This window comes from Lonchura striata, chromosome 35 (assembly GCF_050655825.1).
Source record: "Lonchura striata isolate lonStrDom1 chromosome 35, ASM5065582v1, whole genome shotgun sequence".
Taxonomy (NCBI): Eukaryota; Metazoa; Chordata; class Aves; order Passeriformes; family Estrildidae; genus Lonchura; species Lonchura striata.
In genome coordinates, this window is record NC_140737.1 from 1,198,381 (window position 1) to 1,209,000 (window position 10,620).

Genomic DNA, 10,620 nt, shown 5'->3' on the forward strand with positions numbered 1-10,620 from the left:
CACCTGGGGGGGCACACACACACACCTGGGGGGGTCACACACACACACACACCTGGGGGGGTCAGACACACGCACACACCTGGGGGGGTCAGACACACCTGGGGGGGGGCACGGGCACACCTGGGGGGCACCTGGGGGGTCAGACACACCTGGGGGGGCACGGGCACACCTGGGGAGGCACGGGCACACCTGGGGGGGGGGCACACACACCTGGGGGGGGCACACACACACACACCTGGGGGGGCACACACACACACCTGGGGGGGCACGGGCACACCTGGGGGCACCTGGGGGGTCAGACACACCTGGGGGGGCACGGGCACACCTGGGGGGGGTCAGACACACCTGGGGGGCACGGGCACACCTGGGGGCACCTGGGGGGTCAGACACACCTGGGGGGGGCACACACACACACCTGGGGGGGGCACGGGCACACCTGGGGGGTCAGACACACCTGGGGGGGGCACGGGCACACCTGGGGGCACCTGGGGGGTCAGACACACCTGGGGGGCACACACACACACCTGGGGGGCACCTGGGGGGGTCAGACACACCTGGGGGGCACACACACACACCTGGGGGGCACCTGGGGGGGTCAGACACACCTGGGGGGCACACACACACACCTGGGGGGGTCAGACACACCTGGGGGGCACACACACACACACCTGGGGGGCACGGGCACACCTGGGGGGTCAGACACACCTGGGGGGGCACGGGCACACACACCTGGGGGGTCAGACACACCTGGGGGGTCAGACACACCTGGGGGGGCACGGGCACACACACCTGGGGGGCACGGGCACACCTGGGGGGCACACACACACACACCTGGGGGGTCACACACACACACACACGCACACACACACACACACACACACACACACACACACCTGACACACACACACACCTGGGGGGGCACACACACACACGCACACACACACACACACACACACACACACACAGACACACACACACACATGCACACACACACACCTGGGGGGGGTCACACACACACACACACACACACACCTGGGGGGGTCACACACACACACACCTGACACACACACACACACCTGGGCCTTGCACACTCCCCTGACCCCCCCGGCCCCGCGCGCTCCCCCGCTCCCTCCCGCTCACCTGCGCCCCCCCCTCACACTCACCCGTCCCTCTCCCCCCCTCCGTTGCACACTCACCCCCTCCCTCCCTTCCCCCCCCTTTTTGCACACTCACTCCCCCTCCCCTCCCCTCCCCCCGCTCGCCGCTCCGCGCGCCGCCCCCGCTGCCCCTCCCCCACCCCCCCTCCCCCTCCCCGCGCTCCGGGGGCCCGCCCCGGCCCCTCCCCCCCCCTTGCACACTCTCCTCTCCCCCCCTTGCACACTCGCCCCCCCCTTTGCACACTCGCCCCCCCCTCACTCACACTCGCCCCCCCCGCACTCACCCGGCGCCGCCGCCGCCGCCCCGCGCTGGGGAGGCCCCGCCCACCGCGCGCAGGCCCCGCCCACAACGCACGGGAAACCACGCCCACCGCGCGCAGGCCACGCCCACAGCGTCCCCTGGCCACGCCCATAGCGTCTCCTGGCCACGCCCACAGCGCATGGAAACCACGCACACAGCGCACAGGCCACGCCCACAGTGTCCACTGGCCACGCCCACAGCGCACAGGCCACGCCCACAGCGTCCCCCTGGCCACGCCCACAGTGCGCAGGCCACGCCCACAGGCGCGGGAGGCCACGCCCACGGCGGGGGCGTGGGAAAGGGGCGGGGCCAGAGGGCCGTGGGAAAAAAGGGGGGGGGAGGGGAACTGGGGGGGACTGGGAGGTGAGGGGTGACACTGGGACAGGCTGGGGACACTGGGACAGGCTGGGGACACTGGGACAGGCTGGGGACACTGGGACAGACTGGGGATGGTGACACTGGGACAGGCTGGGGACACTGGGACAGGCTGGGGACACTGGGACAGGCTGGGGACACTGGGACAGACTGGGGATGGTGGCACTGGGACAGACTGGGGACACTGGGACAGGCTGGGGACACTGGGGACACTGGGACAGGCTGGGGACACTGGGACAGGCTGGGGACACTGGGACAGGCTGGGGACGGTGACACTGGGACAGACTGGGGACACTGGGACAGACTGGGGACACTGGGACAGGCTGGGGACACTGGGACAGGCTGGGGATGGTGGCACTGGGGACACTGGGACAGGCTGGGGACACTGGGACAGACTGGGGATGGTGGGACAGGCTGGGGACACTGGGACAGACTGGGGACGGTGACACTGGGACAGACTGGGGACACTGGGACAGGCTGGGGACACTGGGACAGGCTGGGGACACTGGGACAGACTGGGGACGGTGACACTGGGACAGACTGGGGACACTGGGACAGGCTGGGGACACTGGGACAGGCTGGGGACACTGGGACAGACTGGGGACGGTGACACTGGGACAGACTGGGGACACTGGGACAGGCTGGGGACACTGGGACAGACTGGGGACACTGGGACAGACTGGGGATGGTGGCACTGGGACACTGGGACAGACTGGGGACACTGGGACAGACTGGGGATGGTGGCACTGGGACACTGGGACAGACTGGGGACACTGGGACAGACTGGGGACACTGGGACAGACTGGGGATGGTGACACTGGGACAGACTGGGGACACTGGGACAGACTGGGGACACTGGGACAGACTGGGGATGGTGGCACTGGGGACACTGGGACAGACTGGGGACACTGGGACAGACTGGGGACACTGGGACAGACTGGGGATGGTGGCACTGGGGACACTGGGACAGACTGGGGACACTGGGACAGACTGGGGACGGTGACACTGGGGACACTGGGACAGGCTGGGGACACTGGGACAGGCTGGGGACACTGGGACACACTGGGGACGGTGACACTGGGGACACTGGGACAGGCTGGGGACACTGGGACAGGCTGGGGATGGTGGCACTGGTGGCACTGGGACACTGGGACAGACTGGGGATGGCGACACTGGGACAGACTGGGGACACTGGGGACACTGGGACAGACTGGGGACAGTGGGACAGAATGGGGACGGTGACACTGGGACAGGCTGGGGACGGTGGCACCGGTGGCACTGGGGATGGTGGCACTGGGACACTGGGACAGGCTGGGGACGGTGGCACTGGGACACACTGGGGATGGTGGCACTGGGACACACTGGGGATGGTGGCACTGGTGGCACTGGGACACTGGGACAGGCTGGGGATGGTGGCACTGCGACACACTGGGGATGGTGGCACCGGTGGCACTGGGACACTGGGACAGGCTGGGGCTGGTGGCACCGGTGGCACTGGGGATGGTGGCACTGGGACACTGGGACACACTGGGGATCGTGGCACTGGTGGCACTGGGGACACTGGGACAGGCTGGGGACACTGGGACAGACTGGGGACACTGGGACAGATTGGGGACGGTGGCACTGGGACAGACTGGGGACACTGGGACAGACTGGGGACACTGGGACAGATTGGGGACGGTGGCACTGGGACAGACTGGGGATGGTGGCACTGGTGGCACTGGGGACACTGGGGACGGTGGCACTGGTGGCACTGGGGATGGTGGCTCCAGGACAGACTGTGGCACACACTGGGGGTGACCAGTGACACCAGACATGGTGGCACTGGGGAAAGTGGGGACAGTAGGGATGGTGGCACCAGTGGCACTGGAGACACTGGGGACACTGGTGGCACTGGGGACACTGGTGGCACTGGGGACACTGGTGGCACTGGGGATGGTGGCACTGGGGACACCGGTGGCACTGGGGACACTGGTGGCACTGGGGATGGTGGCACTGGGGACACCGGTGGCACTGGGGACACTGGTGGCACTGGGGATGGTGGCACTGGGACACGCTGGGTGACAGGTGGCAGTGCTGCCACTGGGGATGGTGTCGGCAGGGGGGACACTGGGGGTGACAGCGGTGGCACCACTGGTGACAATGACAGCACTGGTGACACTGGTGATGGTGGCAGCGGTGACATTTATGGCAGCGGATGGTGACAGCAGTGACAGTGGCACCGCTGGCACCGGTGACACCGGTGGCAGTGGATGGTGACAGCAGTGACAGTGGCACCGCTGGCACCGGTGACACCGGTGGCAGTGGATGGTGGCAGCGGTGACAGCAGCGGAGGATGGCAGCGGTGGTGGCACTGGATGGTGACAGTGGTGACAGCAGGGGTGGCACTGGCGGCCCTGGGAAGGTGGCAGCGGGGTGACAGCGGTGGCACTGACGAGCTGGCACTGCTGTCCCTGTCCCAGCACTGGGGGTGGCACCGGTGGCCCTGTCCCTGTCCCCGGTGCCACCGGGGAGGTGACAGTGGTGGCCCTGTCCCTGTCCCCGGTGTCACCGGGGAGGTGACAGCGGTGGCACCTGTGTCCCCCTGGCACCGCCGGTGGCACCGGTGGCCCTGTCCCTGTCCCCGGTGGCACTGGGAGGGCGGCAGCAGAGTGAGGTGGCACTGGTGTCCCCCTGGCACCGCCGGTGACACCGGTGGCCCTGTCCCTGTCCCCAGCCGCGAGGGTGGCACCGCTGACCCTGCTCCCGGTGACAGCGGTGACACTGGTGTCCCTGTCCCTGTACCCGGTGGCCCTGTCCCTGTCCCGGTGGCCCTGTCCCTGTCCCGGTGGCCCTGTCCCTTTTCCTGGTGGCACCGGGGAGGTGACAGCGGTGGCACCTGTGTCCCCCTGGCACCGCTGGTGACACCGGTGTCCCTGTCCCTGTCCCGGTGTCCCTGTCCCTGTCCCTGGTGGCCCTGTCCCTGTCCCCGGTGTCCCTGTCCCTGTCCCGGTGTCCCTGTCCCTGTCCCCGGTGTCCCTGTCCCTGTCCCAGTGTCCCTGTCCCTTTTCCCGGTGTCCCTGTCCCTGTCCCCGGTGTCCCTGTCCCTGTCCCGGTGTCCCTGTCCCTGTCCCCGGTGTCCCTGTCCCTGTCCCGGTGGTCCTGTCCCTGTCCCCGGTGTCCCTGTCCCTGTCCCGGTGGCACCGGGGAGGTGACACCGGTGGCCCTGTCCCTGTCCCGGTGTCCCTGTCCCTGTCCCGGTGTCCCTGCCCCTGTCCCGGTGTCCCTGTCCCTGTCCCGGTGTCCCTGTCCCTTTTCCCGGTGTCCCTGTCCCTGTCCCGGTGTCCCTGTCCCTTTTCCCGGTGTCACCGGGGAGGTGACAGCAGCGTCCCCTGCCCCTGCCCGTGCTGCCCCTCCCCACCCCCATTTCCGGAGCCCCAAATTCGCCCCGTTTTACCCCAAACCCGCGGCCGGGGGCGGCACCGCCGCGGAGTGGAGGAAGGAATTTTGGGGAGGGGGAGGGGGGGGCAGCCCGTGTCCCCGTTTCCACGACAACCGTCGCCAGGCAGCGCAGCGCCTCTGCGACCATTATGGGATGTCACCATGGCTCCCGAAAAAGGGAGGGGGGGGTGTCAAACCCGCCCCCACCCCAAACCGAGGGGGGGGTCGGGACCCCCGGTTCCCCCCCGGTTCCCCGGTTCCCCCGAGCCCCCCGTTACCGTGCTCGGCGTGCGGGCGCCCCTCCACCGGCACGCTGACGGTTCTCCGCAGCAGCTTGCTCCGGCACGGTTCCCCCCGCCGGTCCCGGATGAGCAGCGGGTGGATCTGCGGTGGGTGGGTGGGGGGTCCCCGATTTTGTGGGGGGTCTCAATGTGTTTTTTGGGGGACCCCCCACCCATCTTCCCGGTGCTCACCTCCTCCTCGTCGAGCATCAGCAGCTGGTTGCCGGAGATGATGCAGAAGCGCGGGTTCCAGGCTGGGCGCTCGTAAGGGGAGGGGGCGTAGGGCCCGCGGCCCAGGGGGGCTCCGCGCACATCTGGGGGGGCGTGGGGGGGTCACATCTGGCCGCCCCCTCCCCCACCACCACACCCGCATCCTCCTCCCGTTGCTCCGGCAACCGCGGCGCCCACCGGGCCTTGTTTTTTGGGGGGGGTCCCCAAATTTCTTTGGGGGGTCCTAAAATTCTCCCGATCCTCACCCCAGGGTGCTGCGGGACCACCCATGGCACCCCCCCACCCTCAGCCCGGTACCGGGGTGGTCGCGGTGACCCCCAAGCTGGGGGGGATTCTGGGGGACCCCAAAATTTTGGGGGGGGTCCTAAAATTCTCCCGATCCTCACCCCAGGGTGCTGCGGGACCACCCACGGCACCCCCCCCCCCACCCTCAGCCCGGTATCGGGGTGGTCACAGTGACCCCCCGGGCTGGGCGGGATTCTGGGGGACCCCAAAATTTTGGGGGGGGGGTCCCAAAATTCTCCCGATCCTCACCCCAGGGTGCTGCGGGACCACCCAAGGCACCCCCCCACCCTCAGCCCGGTATCGGGGTGGTCGTGGTGCCCCCCAAGCTGGGGGGGGATTCTGGGGGATTGGGGGGACCCCAAAATTTTTTTTTTTGGGGGGGGGGTCACAGAGCACCTTTGGGACCCCCCCCCAATCCCTGGGTGCCCCCCAAGAGGCGCAGATGGGGAAGAACTGGTGTCCGAGACCCCCCCCAAAATCCTCCCTGGGAGCCTAAAATCCACCCCGGGAACCCCAAAATTCCCACTGGGACCCCAAAATCCCCCCTGAGACCCTAAAATCCACCCCGGGAACCCCAAAATCCACCCCGGGAACCCCAAAATTCCCACTGGGAACCCCAAAATCCCCCCCGTGACCCCAAAATCCACCCCGGTAACCCCCAAAATCCCCCCTGGGAGCCCAAAATCCCCACTGGGAACCCCAAAATCCCCACTGGGAACCCCAAAATCCACCCCGGGAACCCCAAAATTCCCACTGGGACCCCAAAATCCCCACTGGGAACCCCAAAATCCCCACTGGGACCCCAAAATTCCCACTGGGAACCCCAAAATCCACCCCGGGAACCCCAAAATCCACCCCGGGAACCCCAAAATTCCCACTGGGAACCCAAAATCCACCCCGGGAACCCCAAAATTCCCACTGGGAACCCCAAAATCCCCACTGGGAACCCCAAAATCCCCCGTGGGACCCTAAAATCCACCCCGGGAACCCCAAAATCCCCACTGGGAACCCAAAATTCCCACTGGGAACCCCAAAATTCCCCCTGGGAACCCCAAAATTCCCACTGGGAACCCAAAAATCCCCACTGGGACCCCAAAATCCCTCCTGGGACCCCAAAATCCCCCCGGGAACCCCCAAAATCCCCACTGGGACCCCAAAATCCCCCCTGAGACCCCCAAATTCCCCACTGGGAACCCCAAAATCCCCCCTGATACCCCAAATTCCCCCCTGGAACCCCAAAATCCCCACTGGGAACCCCAAAATCCCCACTGGGAACCCCAAAATCCCCCTTGGGAACCCCAAAATCCCCCCGGGAACACCCAGGACTGACCTCTGTCCCAAATTCCCAGGATTTTGGGGTTTTGGGGATTTTGGGGTTTTTGGGATTTTGGGGATTTTGGGGATTTTGGGGATTTTGGGGTTTTGGGGGATTTTGGGGATTTTGGGGGATTTTGGGGATTTGGGGGGTTTTGGGGTTTTTGGGGATTTTGGGGATTTTGGGGATTTTGGGATTTTGGCGTTTTGGGGATTTTGGGGTTTTGGGGTTTTGGGGGTTTTGGGGATTTTGGGGTTTTGGGATTTTGGGGTTTTGGGGATTTTGGGGGATTTTGGGGATTTTGGGGATTTTGGGGTTTTGGGGGTTTTGGGGTTTTGGGGATTTTGGGATTTTGGGGTTTTTGGGGATTTTGGGGATTTTGGGGATTTTGGGGATTTTGGGGATTTTGGGGTTTTTGGGGTTTTGGGGGATTTTGGGGGTTTTGGGGTTTTTGGGGAGTTTGGGGATTTGGGGATTTTGGGAGTTTGGGGTTTTTGGGGATTTCGGGGATTTTGGGATTTTGGGGATTTTGGGGATTTTGGGGGTTTTGGGGATTTTGGGGTTTTGGGGATTTTGGGGTTTTGGGGGATTTGGGGATTTGGGGATTTTGGGGTTTTGGGGTTTTTGGGGTTTTGGGGATTTTGGGGATTTTGGGGATTTTGGTGTTTTGGGGATTTTGGGGGATTTTGGGGATTTTGGGGGTTTTGGGGTTTTGGGGATTTTGGGATTTTGGGAGTTTGGGGATTTTGGGAGTTTGGGGATTTTGGGGGATTTTGGGGATTTGGGGATTTTGGGGATTTTGGGGGATTTGGGGGATTTTGGGATTTGGGGATTTTGGGATTTTGGGAGATTTTGGGGGATTTTGGGGATTTTGGGATTTGGGGATTTTGGGGGATTTTGGGGATTTTGGGGATTTGGGGATTTTGGGATTTTGGGAGTTTGGGGATTTTGGGAGTTTGGGGTTTTGGGGTTTTTGGGGATTTGGGGTTTTTGGGGTTTTGGGGATTTTGGGGATTTGGGGATTTGGGGATTTTGGGATTTTGGGGATTTTGGGAGATTTTGGGGATTTTGGGAGTTTGGGGGGTTTGAGGAGGGGTCCCCAAATTCCCCCTGGGAATTCCGGGGGTCCCTCAGCCCCCCCAGGACCCCAAAAAGCCACGGGGGGACCCCACGGCCCCCAGACCCACGGGACAGGCTGGGCTGGCACCCCCCAGCCGCGCGCACCAGTAAGAACCAGTAAGAACCAGTAACCACCAGTAAGAACCAGTAACCACCAGTAAGAACCAGTAACCAACAGTAACCACCAGTAAGAACCAGTAAGAACCAGTAAGAACCAGTTACACCGTCCCCATCTCCCAGTAACCCCCGATAACCCCCAGTAACCACCAGTAACAGCCAGTGACCACCAGTAACCGCCGGTAACAATCGCTAACAACCAGTAACCACCAGTAACAGCCAGTAACAAGCAGTAACCACCAATAACAGCCAGTAATAATCAGTAACAATCAGTAACAACCAGTAACCTCCAGTAACCACCATTAACCTCCAGTAACCACCAGTAACCACCAGTAACCGCCAGTATCCGCCAGTATCCGCCAGTAACCGCCAGTAACCACCAGTAACAACCTGTAATAATCAGTAACAACCAGTAACCACCAGTAACCGCCAGTAACCACCAGTAACAGCCAGTAACAATCAGTAACAACCAGTAACAACCAGTAACAGCCAGTAACAACCAGTAACAGCCAGTAACCACCAGTAACCACCAGTAACCAACAGCAACCACCAGTAACAACCAGTAACAATCAGTGACAACCAGTAACCGTCAGTAACCGCCAGAAACAACCAGTAAGAACCAGTAACCGTCAGTAACCACCAGTAACCACCAGTAATAATCAGTAACCCCCAGTAACCACCAGTAACAGCCAGTAACAATCAGTAACTCCCAGTAACCCCCAGTAACAACCAGTAACAATCAATAACCACCAGTAACCACCAGTAACCACCAGTAACAATCAGTAACCACCATTAACCTCCAGTAACAGCCAGTAACAGCCAGTAACAACCAGTAACCACCAGTAACCAACAGCAACCACCAGTAAAAGCCAGTAATAATCAGTAACTCCCAGTAACCGCCAGTAACAATCAGTAACTCCCAGTAACCGCCAGTAACAATCAGTAACTCCCAGTAACCGCCAGTAACAATCAGTAACTCCCAGTAACCGCCAGTAACAATCAGTAACTCCCAGTAACCGCCAGTAACAATCAGTAACAACCAGTAACCAGCAGTAACAACCAGTAACAACCAGTATCAACCAGTAACCACCATTAACCTCCAGTAACCACCAGTAACAGCCAGTAACAATCAGTAACTCCCAGTAACCCCCAGTAACAATCAATAACCAGCAGTAACAACCAGTAACCACCAGTAACAATCAGTAACAACCAGTAACCACCAGTAACAATCAGTAACCAGCAGTAAGAACCAGTAAGAACCAGTTACACCATCCCCATCTCCCAGTAACCCCCAGTAACCCCCAGTTAACACCAGTAACCACCAGCAAGAACCAGTAAGAACCAGTAAGAACCAGTTACACCATCCTCATCTCCCAGTAGCCACCAGTAACCCCCAGTTAACACCAGTAAACACCAGTAACCCCCAGTTAACACCAGTAGCCACCAGTAACCCCCAGTTAACACCAGTAACCCCCAGTTAACCCCGGTCTCATGTCCCAGTAACTCCCAGTTCCAGCATGCACTGGTACCAGTATGCACCAGTAAGAGCCACCGCCAGTCCCAGTATCACCAGTAAGAGCGTCCCCATCTCCCAGTATGACCAGTAACAGCATCACTGGAAACCAGTAACTCCCAGTAACAGCCACCCCCAATCCCAGTATAACCAGTAACAGCCACCCCCAGTCCCAGTAACTCCCAGTAACAGCCGCCCCCAGTCCCAGTATAACCAGTAACAGCCACCCCCAGTCCCAGTATAACCAGTAACAGCCGCCCCCAGTCCCAGTAACTCCCAGTAACAGCCGCTCCCAATCCCAGTAACTCCCAGTAACAGCCGCTCCCAATCCCAGTATAACCAGTAACAGCCACCCCCAGTCCCAGTAACTCCCAGTAACAGCCGCCCCCAGTCCCAGTATGACCAGTAACAGCCGCCCCCAGTCCCAGTAACTCCCAGTAACAGCCACCCCCAGTCCCAGTATGACCAGTAACAGCCACCCCCAGTCCCAGTGACTCCCAGTAACA

At 62.0% G+C, this 10,620-nt stretch overlaps 1 protein-coding gene across 18 annotated transcripts in view; it reads right to left on the reverse strand.

The window, feature by feature from the left end:
* Positions 1-10,620, reverse strand: part of SYNGAP1 (synaptic Ras GTPase activating protein 1) — a 67,964-nt gene that overhangs the window by 55,475 nt on the left and 1,869 nt on the right. For all 18 annotated transcript variants that reach the window (XR_014950906.1, XR_014950907.1, XR_014950904.1 and 15 more), the window contains exons 2-3: positions 5,727-5,848; positions 5,532-5,637 (exon numbers count right to left, since the gene is read on the reverse strand). Coding sequence is in view for 10 of the 18 variants with exons in the window: in XM_085565153.1 (XP_085421279.1) it covers positions 5,532-5,637; positions 5,727-5,848 (228 nt within the window). In the remaining 8 variants the exon portion in view is untranslated. The remainder of the gene's footprint in view (positions 1-5,531; positions 5,638-5,726; positions 5,849-10,620) is intronic.